Source organism: Mustela nivalis (genome assembly GCF_964662115.1).
Source record: "Mustela nivalis genome assembly, chromosome: 1".
NCBI lineage: Eukaryota > Metazoa > Chordata > Mammalia > Carnivora > Mustelidae > Mustela > Mustela nivalis.
This window is the reverse complement of record NC_139020.1, coordinates 181,198,133-181,220,496: the sequence shown is the minus strand read 5'-3', so window position 1 is coordinate 181,220,496 and position 22,364 is coordinate 181,198,133. Positions and strand designations below refer to the sequence as shown.

Genomic DNA, 22,364 nt, shown 5'->3' with positions numbered 1-22,364 from the left:
AATGCATCTATGTTATACTGATAGTTCTGAAAACAGTGAGGCTGAATCTGTTGTGTACAAAAGTAAACAGTGGGCAGTGAAACTAATTATAAAGTGAGTGGTCCATCTGAATCACAGAGTGAGGCATGAAAGGCACCATGCTGTTGCAAATAATGTTTTCCTACTTTGCACTTAATTATGGTTGTCACCATTTGTCTATTGCAGTCCTAAACCCCTTTTAAATACTGCATCTCTCTCCTAAAGCCCATAAATTATCTTATATTATGTCTTTATACACACACACACATATATATATAATGTATATTCTGCTTTCCGAACATCACAGTTTTTGAAACAGTGCCAGTTTCCTTGAATAAAGAAACCACACTGGGAGGTCACTAGCAGATTTAAATGTATAGTTGAAATACTTGTAGTGTGTCATTTGACAGCAGAAAAAAATTTAAAAGGAACAGTCTGGGTTTTACAGCTCTAAGAGAAAATAATAGACTTAACTGGATTCTTGTATAGAAAAATGCTTCTGTATCACTGGCTGAGTAAGGACGGTGCTTCAAGTTTGATTAATTTGGCAATATGAAATGCAGCATAAGGTGTTGTTTGAGAAATTGGACAATATGTAGCGCAGTTGAGCCTCTGTAGCTCGTAAGATCCTTATAGGTGCAGATAAGACTGTCAAAGTTTCAGCGCCTGAGAAAAGGTATATGTTCATCCCTAAATACATACACCACCTGTGTATGCATATTCATCAACACTATACAACAAATACCACGATGGGATTTTAGGTGGCAAAGCAATATTGTAAATTATGGCTCGCTCTAGGATAGAAGCATAGATCTTGCCTCTGAAATTCATTCTGGCTGAAGACAATTCCGTCTGATTTTAAGTCCAGCCAAAAAAGACCGGTTCTATCAGGAGATTACAACATGCCTCTGAGAAATGATTACTTAGTTTAGAAGACAGCAGAATGATTAAAAATTCATGACTGTAGAATTAAAAAAAAATGCACTCTTTCCTTCCAGGCTTATGTCAGACTTACAATGAAGTTAGAATGAACAGGAGTATGCAGCTTTTCAAAGCCTGGAATAACTATAGTTTAAAGATCATCGTGTAAAACAGGCTGTATAGGCAGGATACTGTGCTTTAAACTGCCTAACGGAGAGTCAAAAACTTTTATTTATTTTTGTGTTCTGGCAGTCCTTGGAGTTTGGCTTTGCAGAATTTCACAAAGAATTCATGATCTCTCCAGGAAGGCTTTCCCTCAATCCCCCTTCATGGCATGACCTCTGCTGGGTTAATTTCAGCCAGCAAAGTAGCAAAGGGGACATGACGTCTGAGACCCTCCTTCTCTCATCAGTGGGACTGACTGAGCTGGGGGCTTGAAGCTGGGGGTAATCCTCGCTATCTCATGCTCTCTTTAGAGAATGGCAATGGTCTCTGCGATGTCCTGGGTCCTGTATTTGTGGATAAGTGCTTGTGCCCTGCTCCTCTGCCATGGATCCCTTCAGCACACTTTCCAGCAGCACCACCTGCACAGACCAGGTAAGTCGGGTGCTGGCTCCCCTGCAGCCTCCAAGTCTCACTGCTGTCACCCTAACAGATGGTTGAATGTAAGTGACAGAAAGTGCTACCCTGCGGGCAGCTTGCCTCTGAATTCCAAGACTCACATTGCTGGCTGGATGCTTTGGGGCAAGGTGAGGGGGATACTAAAATGCCCTAGAGGTATTTCTATGAATTTCTCAGAAAAAAAAAAAAGAAAATGGTTTTCTCTAAGAGTCTCCCTACCCCCTTCCTCACACCTTAAAAAAGTGAAGTCATTGGTTTTGGGATGCTTTGGCCAATAGCCAAAACTCTGCAGAAGATGGGATAACTTGCAAGACTTGATTTTTTTTAGAGAGGCAAAATAGGATCTTTGCAACAATAAAATAATGTGTATGGATATTCCTTGTATATCTTATCCAGTGTAGATACTATAATCTCGGTGTGTATGTGGCTAAGGATTTTGTGGAGATGTTAGATGTTACTTTGGAAGTAGTTTGTTAATGAAAAAGAAATTTAAAAATAACTTACTATTTCTTGTCTGGTTTAATTTGTCTCCTTTCCTTTCTCCCTTCCTTCCTTCACTTTCTGTTCTTCCAGTTTGTTCCGTGGTGTTTTTCTCTCCCTCTTCCTTGGCACTTTCAGGAACAAGTTCCCTTTAGCCTGATCCGCCCCACCCCCCGCCCCATATTGAATTTTGATTTCCGGATGCATTTTGCTTTTCTTCGTCTTTTTGTTTAAAGTATATCTTTTACCCTTCCATGGCCTCACTCTTCAATCTGGCTTTTTTTTTTTTTTTTCACTTTCTTTGCCTGTCCCCCAGCTTGATTGTCCTTACCCTTACCGGTTCTTTGAAAAGATTTCCTTCCATATTCTGTTTAGTTTCAGCCTTTGCATTCATTTACTCCTCCCTCCACCTGCGCCGCCCTCCCCCATCGCCAAGCGTGGGCTCCGGGGACTAGTTGCGCCGCCAAGCTCCTGATCTTCAGTTCGGAAGTGCTCCCAGCCCTCCATCCCCTGTCAAATGCCTTCCTGGCCTCCTCCCATACGTTCGGCTGGCTCCGGCTGCGCGCGGTCCAGCGTCCACGCCTTTGCCTATCTCAGGCTCCGCAATCGGCCTGGGCACCAGTCCTGGGCTCGTCGGCGCAATCGTCCAGCAACACCTCCCGGGGCGCTGTGTGCTGACTCCCCGGGCTCTGCTTCCAGGCTGCGGGCAGGACGGAAAGAGCGAGGGTGCAACCTGGGGTCCTCCCGCGCGCCCGCAGCGGGCTGGGCTGCGGGGGAGCGCCCCAGCCGGTTCGCGGCAGGAGCCGGGGCCACCCCTCCCCCCGGCACCGCCGAGGACTCGGGAGGAGGAGGGGTCGGGGTGGGAGGAGGAATCTGGGCGGCCTCAACCTGGGGGCTGCGTGAGGGCCCCAGCCACCCTCACTCCCCACGCCCTGAGTCTCGGAGGGAAGGCGAGGGGGCGCTGGTGCCCCTGCAGGTGGGCATGGAAACTGCTCTGCCACCCCCGCCGCGCGCTTGCATTTCCGCCTTGTGGGTCCTCGTCCCCCAGCGGGCACCCCCACGCTGGAAGGCTTCGGTGCCGTGGCGAAGGAAGAACAAACGTGGGTTATGGAAGCCCGGGTTTACCTCCAGTTAGTTAATTACCAATCTGTTCAGGCAGAAATGTCTGATTTGTTACATTCCTATAAATAACGCGGCAAATCGGCATACATTGTAATCGTTAACAGTAAGAATTCGTAACAAAAATAACTATTGTGATTGTTTTAGGCACACTCTCACGTTGTCTTAATCCGTCTATAAGTAGGTGTAATCGCCCCTTCCAAACGCGCACCGCCCCCCCCCCCCCACGCACCGCCCCCAATCCTTCTGTTGCCCAGGAGACTGAAGTTCTGAGGGATCTGGTGACTTGTGTGAGACCGCACAGCCAATAACTGCCGTTGGAAGTCAGGTCGGTCTGATGTCACCTCCCTGGCTTGTTTCCCAAGGAGGGCATAATATCTCTCAGGGCCCAGAATAATCACGCCCAGTAGCCTCCTTGAGGGGGTGCGAACTGTTTCGCATAATCTGTGAAAACTTCCAAGTTATGTCAACGCACGGACTCATTTAAACTGCAAAAAAGGTGTCCATGGCAGGACTTGGTAAGGGGTGGCACAAGGCAATGGCAACGCTCAGGACCGGCCCTCATCTCGGGTGCTTAACTTGAAGTGGCTTGACCTTGGGAAAGTCAGTTTTCTTCTCTGGGCCCAATTTCCCATTTAGAGATATTGTGGGGGTGTAAATAAAATGATTTCTGTGACAGTGCTTTGTAAACTGTGAAGCTCCTTCGTGAATATCAGTAACTCTGACATCTACAAAGGTACAAGGTAGAGGTGCTGAATGAGTAAAGTTTTGCTGTTCACACAGCTAACAATCCACATAGGACAAAACCTTGTGTTAATCTCCTGATTTTTTTTTTTTTTTTAAACTATGTAATACCTGGCTAGAAAAAGACCACTGCCTTTTCAGCTGGATGTGTATAGTCGTGAAATAGAGTATACGTTGCAGTGAGCTTTCATTTAGACTATCTGTTCATCATTTAATACAGGAGGGTTTTTTGTGGGTGGTTTTTTTTTTTTTGTTATTGTTTTGTTTTGTTTTGTTGGACCTGGGGTTATGGCTATGCTACTTCTATTAAGTAAACTCAAATCTTTATGGGGCTTGTTATCAAAAGATTATAATTTTAAACTGAGAAACATGTCATTAAGTGTTGACTAAAACCAAATTCAGTATTTGCTTTCTCCACTGTCTATTGGTAGAAATTGCTTATTATCACCAATGCATGGTCTATCTGTATGTCGGCTACCCCAAGAAATTGTAGCTTGGAACCCAATTTTAACCCCAAATGCTTATATATTTGAGATCCATTTCAGATTCATTGATGAAATTAAGAAACTATATGTACTCCTTTCTAGATGCAGGAAGATTAAAATGACATCAAACTGAAAGTCCAATGGTTCTATGTAATAGGTTTATTCAACTTTCTTGGGTTTTCAGCAATAGCTGCGAAGATTAAAGCGATAGATCTTGGACACAGCAATATTCTAGATTCAGTCAGAAATGCAATCTCCTCTAATACAATCCGTTTTGATTTTAAGAGTAAATGTATGCTTTTTTTGATGAGAGTTGTGATGTTTCCCTTTGTGAGTCTTAAATCTTCAGGGACACTAATGAAATGTGTATGAAAACAAGAGAGAAATCACGGCCAGTTATCTGTGACAATCCACCCCTAAATGAGCAAATAAATAAATAAATAGTTGGATAAATGAGCAAAAAGGAAAAACATAATCTCATTTTCTCAAATCAGTTAAAACAAGTGACATGATGAGAAAAAATGAGACACCAGGCAGACCCTGAGCTTTGCCACATTTGCCTAAGCTTGAAAAATCACCTCTTTCATAAAGCAGGAGCAGGAGGACACTGCATGCATACCAAGTATCCAGGAAATGTGAAAAATGACAAATCTTTCCCTCAGAGCCCTGAATGGGGGGAGAGTGAAGGCTGTACAGCTGCCTCCTCACCTGCTTAGGAACGGCTGGTCCCCCTCTTGCCAGCCGCTTACCCGCAGCTTCGCCATCCCTTACACAGTAAGATTGATGGTGTTCCCATCCCAAGCAGCCAATTTCAGTCTCTCAAGAAATAATCCACTACACTGACAGATGAGTGGAATTTGACGCGTTGTCCCCCTCATCAGACTGTGCCGCACCTGGATGGCACCAGCCAGCCTGGGTCCTGTATGGGAAATGGTTAGAGATCTGGGCCAATTTCTGCTGTCAAAACATGAAATCCGCACAATGTTTTTGTGAGGCCGTGAATTTGAGATCTGTCTTCTCAATGCAGTGGGTTAGTACACAAACAGAATGAGAATATGTTAACCAGAAAACAGACTGATTTTAATAGATTCCCCTGTAGTCTCTAAGTACTTTCTATTTTTCATATTTATGGTATTAGGAATGCACCATTTATTTTCACTTACTCACCAGTTAGGAAGGATTAAAACAGTCGATCAAATGGAAGTGAATTTTAAAATTACACAAATGAGTAAAATGTGCTGTAGATTAACAGATTTGTAATTTCAATAATTTAATATTTGGCTAAATCAAGTTTTTATTTTAAGAATAATGTAGGAAATTACCATAACAACTTGAAGAATACTCGTGCCTTTTATGTATATAAATAGTAAAGCTAGAAGGGGACACATAATTTAAAAAGAGACAGACTGAACAATGAAAACCCAAAAGTGGTGTGTTCCCTGGTTTCAGGTAATTAAAACAGACAGCTTCAACTCTTCCTAAGCATCAGGTATGTAACAGGTGAAAAAGGTGGAAAGGTTTGCTGGATGTAACTTTCTAATTTAGAATTAGTTTTTTCCCCCTTATGGATATATGAATTATGACAATAATTTTAATGATTACTTAATTTCGAGTGTGTGGGTATGTGTGTGGGGGGGGCGTTATTCTTGAAACTTAATAAAATATGGATCATTTCAAAATACTTTAGTAAGAAAAGATCCTTGGGATTCTTTAGTAATTTAAAATTACAAAGATAAATTACATGAGACAAGAAGTTATAAGTGCCTAATGAATCATTTATTCTTGAGTCGATGCTATTGTATGACAGGTGTGTATGGAAATAATATATGGAAAGATCACTCTGAATAGAATTGTCTATGTAACTTGTGCTTGGCCTCATTTAAAACTATATTAAACAAACTATGTAGTTAGAGGGAGGTATACATTTATGACTTAATTATTGCATAGTGGAACATCACTGTACATTTAAAAGTGTGATTTTTTTGGTTAAAATATTAAAAAGCATTCTTGTATATCTTATCTTTAGTATTCAGTATCACTTTATTGAAAGCTGATTAAGGAACATGTGTTAGAATACCAAGGCACATTACAATAAAGGATTGTTTTACAACTGTAGTATAGAAGATATCGTCAGAACAACAGTGGTTGCATATTGGCTTTTTAAGAATTCTTACCAGTACTGGATTGCTAAGTGTAGTGAATTGACCTAAGGATTAGAGCAGACAGGTTGTTATTTGGTGTAAGCTGGTGCTAGTGATAATCCACTGATCATCTGATTGATGTTATTGACCTTGTCCCAGAGTCAGAGGGCAGCTATGGACGTTTGATAAGACTTCAAAAGTATCAAAACCAAGTAGAGATGCAAATAAATATTTCCTGTCAATCCCCTGAATTTATAAGAGAATTATCACTAGGCTATATAAATATTGTTACTTATGTGAGCTCAAGCCTATGGCCTCAATTCATCATAGTTAAGGAAAATAGATCTTAGACCACACTGAAAATAAATATTTAGAAGTGGCACTAGTACACATTAGCCTTCAGTTGTTAATTTCTTAAAGTTCATTTAACATGGCAACTTGAACTTTTTGAAAAAGTCTACCAGTTTTAAACTGTGTGAAAATCTCAAAGCTTTAGCATGTAAATTGGTGCACCATTTTTTGAAAACAATTTGGCAACGTCTCCCAAAATGTAAAATGTGCAAATCCTACACAATTCCATTTCGAGACGCTTATCCTAAGAAAATGATTGGACAGGTGTGGAAAAAATGTATGCAAAGGTCTAGTTAATTTAATGGCAAGTAACTGGAGGGGGGCTTCATGTACATGGAAAAGAGATTGGTAAAATAAATCCCCGACAATGGGACTCAATGTAGCCACTGCAAAGAATGAGATGTGTTTATATGTATTCCTAAGGAAAAATGCCCATGATATACTGCTCAGTGGAAAAAGAAGAAGAAGAAGAAGAAGAAAAGAAACAGAATATGCAGTTTCAAAATCATTTTGGAAACAAAATATTAACACGGGCATAAAAAGATGTCAGAAAAGCTATAAGCATTTTATACGTAGTATCAGTTAAACCTCGTGGTAGGACTTGGACTTCTTATTTCCTATAGTTTTTGGCTTTTATTTTTATATTTTTAATTTTTTTTAAGATTTACTTATTTGAGAGAGACGGAAAGAGAGCGAATGAGAGAGAGCAGGGGAGGGGCAGAGGGAGAGAATTCCAAAGCGGACTCCACTCACTGGGGAGCCAGAAGTGAAGAGGGGCTCCGCTCCGGCACCCTGAGATCACGACCTGAGCCGAAACCAAGAGCTGGCCGGTGAACCGACTGAGCCACCCAGACGCCCCAGTTATGTGCTTTTAAGATTTGTTTTTAATATAGGAAAATATTACTTTTTAACCGAAAGCTTAAAATAGTAGCTCTAGTTTTATGGGCAAAATGAGAAATGTATCAAACAGTGTTGTCAGTTTAAAGGGAAAGAAGGAAGACTAGGTAGGAAAGTATCATGAGGCACCTTTCCTTTTAAGAGCCTTAATCCAAGGAAATCTCTAGGCCAGTATTTTCCAGTTCACAGAATACAGTAACCTCAAGATGCTGCTTGGAAAAAGGCTATTAAGTGTTGGGGAAGTACTCATTGTCTGGTATATTCTCCTCTTAGAGATTTACAGTGCATGTAAGTGCATACAAGTTCTGGAAAGATTTGCAGATAGGAAGCCTGATTCTGTTTAACTAAAAATTTCCCCCCAAAAATCTTTTTAATTTGGGCAATATCTAAAGTGCCTATTCTTATCACGTGCATTGAGAAGTGTGAACCACAGTGCTATCCATCTGCTTATCTCTCACTTTTAGTAAGGAACTAGACAATATAATAGAGGCTCAAAAGTATTTGTTACATTATTAAGGAAAGAAGGAATGAATGTTCTGGTAAAATCTGTCATTCTCTTTCATGTATTACTGCTTGTGTGTATGGATCGTTGCATATGCCTTTGTAAGTGTGTTTATAATTTAGGGATACCACAAAAAGAGAATGGTATAAATAGTAAATTGTCAGTATACCACACGTACGTATGTGTGTATGTGCGTGTTTGTGCAATAGTTTGTGTAGCTATTTACTCTATTTGACAGCAGTTCCATTAACTAAAATAACCCAAGGAATATACTTACAAATGCAGTAAAACCTTCAATCCCTAAGGTTTTCAGTCACAGCACAAGTTTTTTTCCTACAGATTTAGAAAGTACTATAAGCGCGGCCTTAAGGGACTAAAGAGAAACTTCTCTTAGCAAATAGGAAAAGGCCTCTGCTTTCAAGTTTTTTGATATCAAGAGAAAACTTCACTTCATCTTTGTAGCAGGGAGAGATAACAGACAGCAATTTTTCCTTTCTTTGGGGTAAAAAGAAAATGAATTATTTTGTTAACCATTGTGTAAACTAATTAGATTCTCTAACGTTAATGTCCTCAAAGCACTTAGGGTACCCTGTTGGCCTACTGTTTCTTTCTCCTCCTCCATTTTTATATAATAAAGATCCAGAGAAAGAAAAGAGAATTGATATAATCACAGCGATTTTCTCTTGGAAGATGGATAGATACACTCAGTGATGTGGCTATTCATGAAGCACATTCTTCTTCCATGCAGGGAAGGAGTCAGACCAAACCTCACCCTGAGTCTGGGAGGGAGGAAGACTTACACCCTCAGCCAAGGTCATTGTTCTCCTGATGTGATGACCTGTATTTACCTTCACGGTGCCCTTACTAGACCTCTTTTAGACACGCTTTCATGTTACTCAAGAATACAGGCGAGCTGACTGAGTCTGCATATACCCAAATTACTTTTTCTTTCCCCCTCATGTGGATGAAAAATGGATGGATTGAGTCATAGGCTTTGAAGTGAATAAAGAAGTGAATACAGAATGCCAGGTTTAGATGAGTTACTGCACAGAGGAGGAAAAAAGCATGGTAATGCTCTTGAAATTGATAATGTATCTTAGATTCAGGTCAGCAGGCCAGTAGGTCAGACTTCCCACTGAATGAATGTTGTGTAAGTATTCAATAAATATTTTCTCATCCACTGGGCAAGAACTTTACATCCTTTAAAAATGCAAATACTGGCAGGAAAGTACCACATTAAGCCTTTTTTATATCGAATGGTAACGAGGAAGGAGCATCACAGTAGGGATGGGACACTGGGGCATTCAGGATCAATTGTCAATTGCAAGCCTGCAGTAAGAGGGTAGAAGGAAGCAGTGGTTTTCATCTTGTGCATAGACGCTCCAAAGAGGCCATCTATGCATGCCGCAAACATAAAGTATATTCCTGTCCATCGTAGATGGACATGGCAAATACCTTCGTGCACCAGCCAGTTAGCAAAGATGATTGGGCCAACCTGAGGATCACAGTGGCTTCTGAAGAGCTTGTGGGTCTCCAGAGGGAAGATCATATCCTTAGCTATGCCCAAGATTGGCTCAGTATGACTACATCATCCCATGGTTCAAGGCAAGTGGGAGACTTAGACTTTTATGGATAGTTTCTTTATCTTTTAAGTGTCAAGTGGACCAAACAAAACTTGACTCGGGGCTATATCCCACCTGCGGGTTATTAATGTGTGACCTCAGACAAGATTATTTCTGGCTCCACCATTTTTTGATTTCTAATGAATTTGTTAAATCCTTTTACATGAGCAGGTAGAAAGAGGTGAAAGCAGTGGGGCTAAAAGGGGAATTTTTATGCACGTCTGTCTTGGCTTATTTAGCTTATGCCTGTGGTTTCTGTCCCATCCCGACTTATATCCCAAATGCTAAAGGGCTGAGTCTCTGGGTATTTTGTAGACAAGCTACTAACTGTTGAAGGAGCTAGTAACAGAGTCTGATAATCAAAGAGCATTTATATAATGAAGCCAAGGGCCTGAACAGAGGTCTCATTTTGAATCTTAGCTAAAAATAAATTAATTTTCCTTTAGATGAAAGTTTGGCAGAAAGAGTAAACTATAAATGTAATGAAACAGAGAGAAGATCAGGCAGCAGCGTCATGTTGCCTGTATAAAACCTTTAATTTAATACTTTATTATAGTTTTCAAAATCTAGTCTGCAGTCCACTAGTGGGTTATAAATTTATCTTGGAACTCAACGGTGTTTTGTTTTGTTTTCTGCTCTTGTTCTTTTCAGATTTTGTGTGCACTTATTTTACCTCTGAGTACAGTCTACTTATTAGTATAGCAACTGAATTATCATTCTATTAGAATGACATGTAACTAAGGTTTACTGAGCTTCCCTACTTCACCATTCTATTAAGAAAACTGGCTGCCAGCTCTTGGGAACATTGCAAAGTGCCTGCATGAAAATAATTAGAATTCACGCAGTTTGGGGAGGGATAATTTGTTACCAGTGTATCTTGAGTGTTGTTTGAGTTGTTTAGTGATTTTGAATTGCTGTGGTCTTCGCTTTTTAATTATAAATTAGTGTTGGTTTGGTTTCATCACTATCAATTAAATTTGCTGTGGGCTGTTTTGTTAACCCTATAGTCTGTAATGATGCGCGTTTGCATATTTGGGATTTTAGATTTACCAAAGAATAGACTTGAAGACATTCCTGAATTGTGGCTCAGAAATGATTTACCTATATCCATATTGGAAAACATGTATATGCAATCACTCTCAAACTTATTTCTATGGTGACACTTCTATAGTGACATTGTTTATATACTGTCTGTGAACGTATGCAACACAATTCTCAAGGAACATAACGTATTTGGTTTATCTTTCTATCCATAGGGCATCATTTTATAATCTATGAACATGTTAATAGGCTCATCTTATTTTATAAAAATAATTAGTGACTCATAAATGTATCTTTCCAAGTATTTATTAACTGAGTATTTTTCCACTGGGAAGTGGAAACAGATAGGAATCGGGTATTTCACCTCCTTGGTGTGCTGTAGACAGGAAAGTTTGAATACCACTGTTTTATGAAGAAAATGTAATGAGAGACCAGCCCCACATATATCTCTGAATTTAAAAACGTGTGGCATGGCAAAAAATAAAAATAAAACCATTTTTTTCTGAAAGAAAAAAAGATATAAGACAGGATAAGGTGCTGTTTGGAAGCTTCTTGGATGAGGTCTTAATAGGTGAATTGTTTTTGTAGCTTCTCATATCTCTTTATCTGATGAAAATGCAAGACGCCATGTATTGGACATGTGTTGAGAAACTAGGTCACTGGGTGAACATTTGTAGGGCAACATTTTTGACAGCTACTCCCAGGATTGTTTAGAAGTAAAAGCAGATTTATGGGACACAAGCTGCCAATCTCCAGCCCTCCATCTATCACAGGCCCAGGTAATCAATCACAGTGATTGTTCCCATGGAGCCAGGATGTGATTTCAGAATCTTTCTCAGTCCCGCTCCAGGCCCCGCCTATCAACTGACTGACACTGGTGTGCAAGTTGGGAGTCTTTGACTATCTCCCTTGTGGGTTAATTGACTGACTATCTCCAGAATCTATTTCCTATCCAAAAAAAAAAAAAAAAAAAGTACATGCCATAAAATATTTCCTTGAAAAATAAGAAAAATGAACTGACTGCAATTAAATCAAAATTTAAATAGTTAAATGTCTTGTAACTACTATCTGCTATGATACAGCTTTAGACAATTCTGTCTGCTTGTGAGAGTTACACAACTCTCTTTTCATTTCCTCTAGAAGTTTTTATTCCTTCCTCCATTCTTCTGTATTTCTATGTCTAAGATGCATAGTGGCTTCTGATAAGAGCTCTAACCAAACAGGTGCTCTGTGATCATAAAGCATGAAACCACTTATTCTGAGCAGAGGGGATTTGGGAAGCCCCAAGAGGGGGTGACTTTGTGTTGGGCTTTGAATGTTGGTTAGGAAGTTAGTTAGGAAGCTAGCTGGGGAGGATGAAGGGTGATGGTTCCAACCAAGGGGAACAAAACATGTAAATCTAGAGGCAGATACTAGTGATCTGGTGGGCTCGTGACTTGGATGGCTATTGGCCTTAAACCAGTTGGAGAAACTTTGTATTATTCCAGTTAAAGGGGATACAAGATTTATTTTTTCTTTGTTACTGTTTTCTAATCCACGGGCTGCCTTTCAATGGACACTGATGGCCATAGGTGGAGAGCTAGGTAAGATGGAAGGGAAGAATCCCAGTATCTACAAATAAAGTCTCTATGGAAAGCAAGTCAGATAATTAACAAAAATCCAGCCACTGTATTCTGTCCAGTTCTCAGTGACCCATTAGATGTTTCACACCTTTGAGTTGTTGTTACCTTTGTGTAATAAAAGACCAAATATGTCACTACAAGCTGATTGTAAATGTCTGGTTATATTAGAGAAAACTGCGTATCCCTAAATCAAAACCTGAGGATAATCATGTCTACTTCTAACATACAACAGATTCAATACTCGTTATTCAACAGCTGTTTATCGATGACTTATCAGGCACAGAGAACTACACTTCCACACTAATGACAGTGGCGTCAATTTATTCTTTTTTTTTTAAGATTTTATTTATTTATTCAACAGAGAGAGATCACAAGTAGGCAGAGAGGCAGGCAGAGAGAAAGAAGAGGAAGCAGGCTCCCCCCCAAGGAGAGAGCCCAAGGACCCCGGGATCATGACTTGAGCCAAAGGCAGAGGCTTTAACCCTCTGAGCCACCCAGGTGCCCCATGTCACTTTATTCTAATCACTGGTTTAACCCTCCTTCCCCCAACTAGATTGTTAGCCCGGAGAGGGTAGGGAGCCCAACAGTCTTACAATGCCTGACACAGAGTCGGCCACATGGTAAGGGCCAGTGAGTACCTACTGAACGAGTGAGTGAACGAAGGACCCTAAGCATTTGATATTTCATTGAATCCTCGCAATAAACTCGCGGGGTAGGACATCTTTCCCCTTTGCCAATAAAAAAAAATCTTAAAAAAAAAAAAAAGTTCATTGGTTTGTTCAAAGTCATCTAGCTTAGAAGGACAAATTGAGAATTTTTCCAGCCTTTGAATATTTCCAGCTCAGTTTCCTGAGTGTCAGCTGTGGGTAGGCCTTACTATGGGTTGATTCTTATAATAAGGCATATGATCTATACCAGAACCCTACATGGGAAGGTACTGTTATCTCCATTGTGCAAAACACTGCAAAACTGTGATAATATTAATAAAGCTGGAAGGAAAACTTGGGTTTGGCATTGACTCTCTTCTCAGTCAGGTGCTCTTGCCATCACAACCAGGTACGACTTTAGGACTTAGGAACCAGCTAGTCCTGGTTAGTTTAAATTACAAAACAAGCGATACCTGGGTGGCTCAGTCGGTTGGGCAGCCAGTTGAGACCCGGGGGTACTGGGATCCAGTGCCATGTCAGGCTCCTTGCTCAGGAGGGAGCCTGCTTCTCCCTCTGCCTGCCACTCTCCCTGCTTGCGCTCTTCCTCTCTTTCTCTCTCTTTCCAACAAATAAATGAAACCTTTAAAAAAAATAAATTACAAAACAAATTTCGTGTTGAGGGGCATTTTTCTGCATTAGCAGGCAACCCTGTCTTGGGCCTTTAGCTTGGCTATATCACGCAATAATTTTGAATCTTGTGGCTGGCTGAGTAATGCTCTAATCTTACTTTTGCTATGCCACAGGCCTGGCTGAAAACATGCTTTCTTTTCTTATTAGGATAATAGCACCTCATTTTCAAGTTTTTTTTTTTTTTTTTTTTTCAGTCTCCTGGGTTGTTTTGGTTTTGTTTTTGTTTTTAGAGTGTGGAGACCCTTTTTTGTGCTCCACGTGACAAAGCAACACCATAAGATAAATCTACATTGATTAGACTGTCTTAGTGTAGATTTTCTGTTTTACTTCACATGAACTTCTAAATCATTCACACTGGAAAAGGATTCTCCTTAACTGCAATTTAACTTTTTGATAAGATTTTTTGGGGGGCATTTATCATGTTGAGACTTTATAAATTATTTAGGCTATTGTAAAGTGGGCTGACCTTTCTAGTAAGTGGTTTGATCGTTTGCAGTAGTGTCTTTTCACTAAAATATGGGATTTTCTGTCTTTCACATTATGCTTGCTAGATCCATGGCCCAGTAACATGCTAGGTAGAAATTGCTTACAGAATCTGATGGGAGGTCTCCCTTTTAAATTCCTCTAAGCATCAAAATAAATCTCTCTGCATTTTCCAAAAATATCCCTGTGGGTAATGACAGTAAATTCCTTCTCTGTAGCCCACTCTTTCTATGGTTATACCAGTGCAGACATTGCTAATCAACCCAGATTCAACCTCTGAATCCTTCAAGGTACAACACTTCAATCATTGAGTTGTTAAAAGAGATAGAGATGATTTCACAACGCAGAGTACTAACCACTATACGATCACGGCAAAGAGATAGAGATGATTTCAAAAACAACCACAACCACCCCAAAATAATCATCACTAAACATCTATTATTTTTCAGACTGTGCAAAGTGCCTTATGAGGACCTGTTTACTTTTGAGATAAAACATACTGTCCATTAAGGGTCTAGGCTGTTTTTATATGTAATTTAATTCACCACTCAAGGTGGGCCATGTTCTTCATTTAAAAATAATGATTTAAATAATTAAGTAAGTTATTACATATAGAGTACATGGAAAACTTCCTGAAGCAGGGTAAAGTACCCTTTAACTCAGGGTTAGTGTAGCATCTACATAAATCTTTGAGAATTGAATAAAGTTGACATACTGTGGGTGTTTTACCTGACCTCACCCTTTTTGCCACCAACTGCTCTTGGTGCAAGGAACCTATAGAAATTGGAACATCTTGGTGTGCAAGGTAAACTAGGGGTTTACATCCCACCTCTGTCATTATTACACTATTAGCACTAAATGTGGGCACATTAGTGTCGCTCTCTCTGCCTCACCCACAAAATGGGGATCCATGTTTATAAAATTCCCACTTTGCAGGCTTGCATGAGTAGAAATGTCTGTTCTATACCTCCCATGCAATAGGTATCTGGCATATGGCATCTTATTAAATTATTATGTAAGTATATGAATGTCAAAGCAAAGATGATAGAGAAGTGCCTCATACCAACACATACATCCTTTTTTCAACATGAGAAATAAGGATGCACATAGAAGTTTTACAACTTGAGGGCACCTGGGTGCCTCAGTTGGTTAAACATTTGCTTTTGGCTCAGGTCATGATCCTGGGATCCTGCGATTGAGTCCCACATTGGGCTCTCTGCTCAGTGAGGTGTCTGCTTCTTCCTCTCCCTCTGCCCCTCCTCCTACTCATGCTTTCTCTCTCTCTCTCACTTTTTAAATAACTAAATAACACCTTTTTAAAAAGATGTTATTTATCTTTTTAAATAAATAAATAAGTAACATCTTTTTAAATAAATAAATAACATCTTTTTAAAAAGGATCCCATCTTTTGATGGCTGAGGATATATATATATATATATATATATATATATATATAAATATTCAATTTCATATTTATAGATATATGCATATATATACATACCACTTCTTTATCCATTAATCTGTCAATGGACATCTGGGCTCTTTCCATAATTTGGCTATTGTGGACATTGTTGCTATAAACATGCGGGTGCAAGTGCCCCTTCAGATCACTACATTTATATCCTTTGGGTAAATACCGACTAGTGCAATTGCTGGGTCATAGGGTAGTTCTATTTTCAAATTTTTGGGAAACCTCCACACTGTTTTTCAGAAGAGTAGAGATGAAGAGTAGAGATGTCTGTTTCCAGAGTAACTGTACCAGCTTGCATTCCCATCAGCAGTGTAAGAGGGTTCCTCTTTCTCCACATCCTTGCCAGCATATGTTGTTTCCTGACTTATTAATTAATTTTAGCTGTTCTGACTGGTGTGAGACGGTATCTTGTTGTAGTTGTGATTTGTCTTTCCCTTATGCAATGTTGAACATTTTTGCATTTGTCTGTTGGCCATTTGTATGTCTTCTTTGAAGAAATGTCTGTTCGTGTCTCTTGCCCATTTCTTGACTGGATTATTTGTTCTTTAGGTGTTGAGTTTGGTAAGTTTTTTTTTTTTTTAATAGATTTTGGATATTAGCTTTTATGGTTAATCTCTAGGTAATGTTTAGCCATGGGTTCTAAGTCCGTATGAGCAGGTCAAAACTTAGAGCAACTTTCCTCCAAACAGCATTTTCATATGTAATTATTGATGAAGGTGCTATAATTAGTAACTTTAGTAGAGTCTGTGCAATGCCAAATAATGATGAAGATTCATTAAAATTAATTTAAACATCTGACCAATAACTCACTAACAGGAAATAGTTCAAAAGTCAGTGTATGTATGTCCTCTGTGATTCTCAGAATGGATTATATCCTTATTATAACCATATTAAAATACCCACTGGTCAACTGGAATCTGATTGTATTTATCCATATTTCTTAGGTGTTTTTTCTTTTTTACAATAACTTATGCACTCTTTTTTACAGACTAAATCGTACACCGGCTAAAGGGTACATACTGATAAATGCGTTAGTACCTAAATGTTTATAGTTTTCATCAGGGTGCCATTCATGTGTACTCATATGTGTACCCCATATTTTCTACTATGAATACAAAATATATCTTTGTGTATTAAAGATTGCTTAAGTATCACAGGGTCTAATGTTTTGAGACTGACAAAACAACCACTCCACCCAAATGAAGTGGTATCATTAGTTTCTTGTGTTTTAAGACACTAAGGAATTCAAGCTAGTATGCATAGGATCTTTGGCCAAGTCACTTAACATTTCTCAGCCTCAGTTTCCCTTTCTGTGAAATGTAGAGGATAATGTTAATATGAACCACAATGGGAATAATCACATAACTTAAATAAATGCCTTTGGTGAACATAAACAATTTTATAAATATAATTTAATGAGAATGAGAGGAAGAGAGAAGAACAGTTAGAGACATGGATTAAAGATACTGTAAGAGGATGATAAATTTACGATTAGAATGAGAGGAAGAGAGAAGAACAGTTAGAGACATGGATTAAAGATACTGTAAGAGGATGATAAATTTACGATTAATGTTTCAGAGTCTTTTTTAACACTATACCTAACAGGCAAGAGCTCTCTTCTGAAGAGGTCAAAACCTCACAGAAGCCTTGCTCAGTTATTTGATAGAACTTTATTATCTCTTTTTTACTATCCTCATTAACATACTTCAAAACTGCTGTTAAGTATTTCTGGCAAGCACAGCATTGAAGTAATTTTTATAATAGTATAAAGGATTTATTAATTTTAATCTTTTCATGAGTCTCTTTATATTCAATTGTGACATTAATAGGCTGCCAAAACAAACTAGAGTTAATTGTATTTAATTAAATTGTTGAAAACAAGTAAGGGTAGTTTATTATTATTGTAAGCAGAAAGCTCTATTGATGTACTTGTTTGTGTGAATAAGATCTGGTAGGAAGTTCTTTCTTCTGGGTATGGTATTATTCATCAACAGAAAGCAGTATAAAATGCTAATTAAAGAGAGTTGTCATTATAATAGAACTCTTAGAGGGGAAACTTCACGTAGTATTTATAATCTTAAACCCAGTGTTCGGTAAGTGTACTAGGGATCCGGCCAGGGGAGATATCCCTGTTTTTCACTGTAGTGCCCGAGGGGCTCCAGACCATCTTTTCACATCCCCTTCTTTCCTTGGAGGAGTTGTTTGATGGTAGGAGAGTCTAAGATCTGGGTCAAGGCTTTGGTGGAAAAAAAGTACTTCAGAAGAGACCAGAAGAAATAGGAATAACTGTACCGAGTTAGGGATGGAGTTTAGGTAGCAAAGAAGTTGAAGCAAAAATAACAGAATTATGAAGGCAGATATGTAATCTGAGGCAGATCACAATATCAGGGAAATAGCATTCCTTTGTCATGGATTAATGCATGTAAATATTTTGAAGACAGAAGGACACAGAGTCAAAACTGACTTTGGAAGAGATAAATATATAATTCAGCCTAAAAAATTAACTCCTTAATTCTGTCTGATTTAGATATACATTAAATATAGATTTTTATTTAGTAGTTACTATGTGCATGGCATTGTGCTAAGAATTCCATATTCTTTCATTTATCCTTACACTTAGCCCTGGAGATAGCTACTTTTGTTCTCTTTTTTCCACTGATGAAGGAAATAACATTCAAGGAATTTAAATAACTTGTCCAAAGTGTGCAGGTAATAAGTGTGAAGCCAGGATTAAAACTGGGGTATTCTGGTTCCAGATCCCAAGCTGTTATGACTGAAATTCTTTGCTTCTACCAGTATTCTTTTCATTGTGATGGATGGTACTAAGATGGAAATAAATGCCCCTTAGCATAGGGTAGTTGATATAGTAATCTTTCAGTTCCAAATCTCAATTGCTCAAGGCAATCTTTATTTTAGCGAAGTTTATGCCTGACTCCTCTGTGGTTTCCTGAAGTTGCCTAGAAGCTGTGCTCCATGCTATCTTCAATCAGAATTAAGAACAGGGGCATCTGGGTGGCTCAGTGGGTTAAGCCTCTGCCTCCGGCTCAGGTCATGGTCTCAGGGTCCTGGTATAGAGTCCCTCATCGGCTCTCTGCTCGGCGGGGAGCCTGCATCCCTCTCTCTCTGCCTGCCTCTCTGCCTCCTTGTGATCTTTGTCAAATAAATAAATAAAATCTTAAAAAAAAGAATGAAGTGCAGCATCTATTTGAAATAGTTCTGTAATCATGGCAGAAGAAAGAGAGAGTTTTGGAGGTAAGATCAGAAAAAAACCCTTCAGCCTGAAAGTGATACATGTCATTCTGTTCACAACTCATTGGCCAGCCCTGGTCATATGGTTCAACCCAGTGATAAGGGGCCACGAAATGGGTTTCTATCACAATAACGAGCCCAGGAGGCCAAGAACGGGTGATATTGAGTGTACAGCATTCACGGCAACCCAAAAATGCCTTAGGGGTTAGGAAAGGACATGTTCTTTGCTATTGTACTCTTCAACTCTCAGATATCCAAGTTTAGTTGTCTTCCCTTTTTTTAGAATTTGGAGAAAGCTCCAGTAAGTTCAGTCTCTCGGTCTAAGAGCAAGAGGATAATTCGGCTAATGAGTCTAAATAGAGAAATAAAATCAAAACACAACGTGACACCCGGCATCCAGCTTTGTCTTGTTTGTTCACACGTAGCCGACTTTTGAATAACTGGGAGTTACCAGGCCCCGCTCCACAGCTCAGAGAATGTGAAGCAAACCTTTGCGACACTGGGAGTTCCTGACCTTTTCTTCTGCAGAGTCTCTTTCCCCCAGCAAACACAGAAGGCTCTTCTTGCTCCTTCTCTCCTTCTCTCCCTCCACCCTCTCTTTTGTGTGAATCTAATCTGTGAACTGCTCTTCACTGTTCAGAATGGTCATCTATGAATAAAAGGTCAAAGCGTTCACCACTACGCTCTCTGGGAGGCTGTTGTTTTCTTCAGATGAAACTTTGACAGGGCATGTTGAGTAAGTAGGTGATATCTTTACATGATCCTCAGTATTTTTTATTCTTATTTTCATTTTAGTACTGTATCTGTGTCTAGTTGTCAGGCAGAGAAATCAGTTACAGATGAAATGCGCCCATTTGTCAAGGATTAATGCATATAAATGCTTTTATGACAACGAAAGACAAAGGCTTGTAAGGATGGATGCTGACTTTGGAAGAAAAAAAAATAATGAAGCTAGGAATAAGCAGGGAACATTGCAGTTCTAGGTGCTAAATGACTTATTTTCAAACCCTGGGAGTACAGTAATATTATTCCTCTTCCCCTTCTTTTAATAAAACAGTCTCTTAACCCATAGTGATCTCAACTGAAGAAATGTTGTTTGAGGGTAAGTTAGGTTTCCGGAGAGCTGTTTTTTAAGATTCAGGATTTATCCTTATTAGCCACCCCCGCCCCAAGAAAAAGGGCTGTGTTGATGTGAATCTAGAGAAAAAAAGAAAGAAAGAAATAGGAAGACTGTCTTGGTCCATCAACACTTCATCTGTCACAGATGTCATTAACAAGTGTTACTTTCCCATCAATGGTTTAGCAAGACAACACTCACATAGCAGTCTTCGTTTTGTGAAACGTGGATATCTGACCTCCCACTTCCTGGAAGCGGGATAAGGGTGAGGCAATTATTTTGTCAAGATTTTAAAGGACTTTCTAGATTATCTCTTCTCTCTTTGCCACATGTGCACACACACATACACTACATATGTACACACTCCCTCATACATTGTTAAGATATTTTAATATGATCCTTCTGTAACCTAAGAGTTGGAAATTACTTAAGCAAACATCCAGACCAAGCTGCCATCAGACCCTTTATTTGCCTCAAAATACCCCCTGCCAAGTGGTTGTTGATTCGCTGGTAGAATCTTACCACCATATTGATGTGAGGCATGCTGAACTTGGGACTTGTTCTCTGGCCTAGGTAAAATTCTTTTAATTATCATCTGCCCCTATCCCAAAACCTCTTCCTTTCGTAGTTTTCTTGATCTCAGTTCATAGCAATTGCTTCCTTCTGTTCTTCACATCAAAAGTCTTAGACTCTCTCTCAACTCCCTTTCTCCAGATTTCACACTTAATCTAACAGCAAAACGATGTCTCTTAACTTCAGACTATATCCAGACTTCAACGACTTCTCACCACCTCCACTGCTGTTCTGGAGCCAAGCCGCCAGTTTCCCTGAAGTGGATTATTACAGAAACCTATGGTGGTGTTAGCCAATCCAAGTTCAGCTGCCTGTCACTGGAAAGATGATCAGTCAAGAGATGAGTTTTGACTGGAAGGGAGTTTGAGCTTTATTTGGGAGGCTGGCAACCTGGGAGAAAGGAAGACTCTTGTCCAAGAGCCAACTCCGAAGTTTCTGGCTGGCCCAGTGGTTTTTAAAGGGGGTTAGGGCAGTTAATCAGCAAAGGGACTGTGGTGGCCCACAGCATTTCCTGATCATGTGCAGACCTCCTGGGACCAGCTACAGATGTTATCCCAGAGCTCTGGGCTTGTGTGAGGGGGCGAGGCTCCTGTTTCTTGGTGTGCAGGAGGACTGAATTCTTCCTACAAAGGGGAGCAAGGTCTGCACATATACAAAGGGAGGTCAGGAAAATCATTTGTATGATCTAAAAGAAAGAAAAAAAAAACATTTTGCTGAAAAAAAAATTGCTGGGCTAATCAGAAAGCTGAGGCCGCTTCCAACAGACTTGCTGGCCCCTGTGACCCGGGAAGGTTCTGGTCCTTCGCTCCCCCAGGCCAGTGTGGTCTGCATTCCTCAAAGTAAATTGGTTCTGCTTCACATCAAGGGCCTTGGGTCAGCAAGTGTAAGGAGCCAGTCAGATGGGCTGGTCTCCTTCTTTCGCGTGTGCTGCCTACACTGTATTCTCCACAGAGAAAGCAGAATAGTAAGGCTGACAAGCCAGTCACATTTTGTCACTCATCCCTCCAAAACTCTCCGCAGTTTCATATTTCTCTCAGGAGAAGTCGATGGCCCTATGCAGTATTGCCCCTTTGCTTCCCCCATCATCTCGGTGACATCCACTACTGTCTTCTTTGCTCCTTTCCCTGCATCCACACTGGCCTCCTTGTTGTCCCTTCAAAGACACACACTTCTATGCTCCTCGGCTCTTGTCTGTCTGAAGTCTGCTTCCCCAGATATCTACAAGGTCTGCGTCTTTGCCCATTTCAAGTGTCTGCTCAAGTCTCGCCTCCTCCCCGCTGTCCACGTTATTTGTTTTCATTTCACCCTCCTCTCAGATCTTGAGACCCCCCCCAAACCACGGTCTGCTTTCTGCAAATGCTCTTGTTGACTTTTAACATGCTATATCATTCACTTATTTATCAAATGTAATGCTTGTTTTTCTGCATTGGCATGTGGGTTCCATAAGGGCAGAGATTTTCATCAGGTCTGTTCCCTGATGCATCACACGGCACAAGAAGACCCTTAAGAACTATTTGCTGACTGATTGACTGAATGAATGAATGAATGAGTAAAAGAGAAATTTTAGGGC

General features: G+C 39.8%; 1 protein-coding gene across 2 annotated transcripts in view; it reads left to right on the top strand.

Annotated features, from left to right (window-relative positions):
- The window catches only part of TAFA1 (TAFA chemokine like family member 1), a 589,816-nt gene that overhangs the window by 85,148 nt on the left and 482,304 nt on the right, over positions 1 to 22,364 (top strand). For both annotated transcript variants that reach the window (XM_082691399.1, XM_082691400.1), the window contains exon 2: positions 1,416 to 1,536. In XM_082691399.1, coding sequence (XP_082547525.1) covers positions 1,416 to 1,536 — 121 coding nt within the window. The remainder of the gene's footprint in view (positions 1 to 1,415; positions 1,537 to 22,364) is intronic.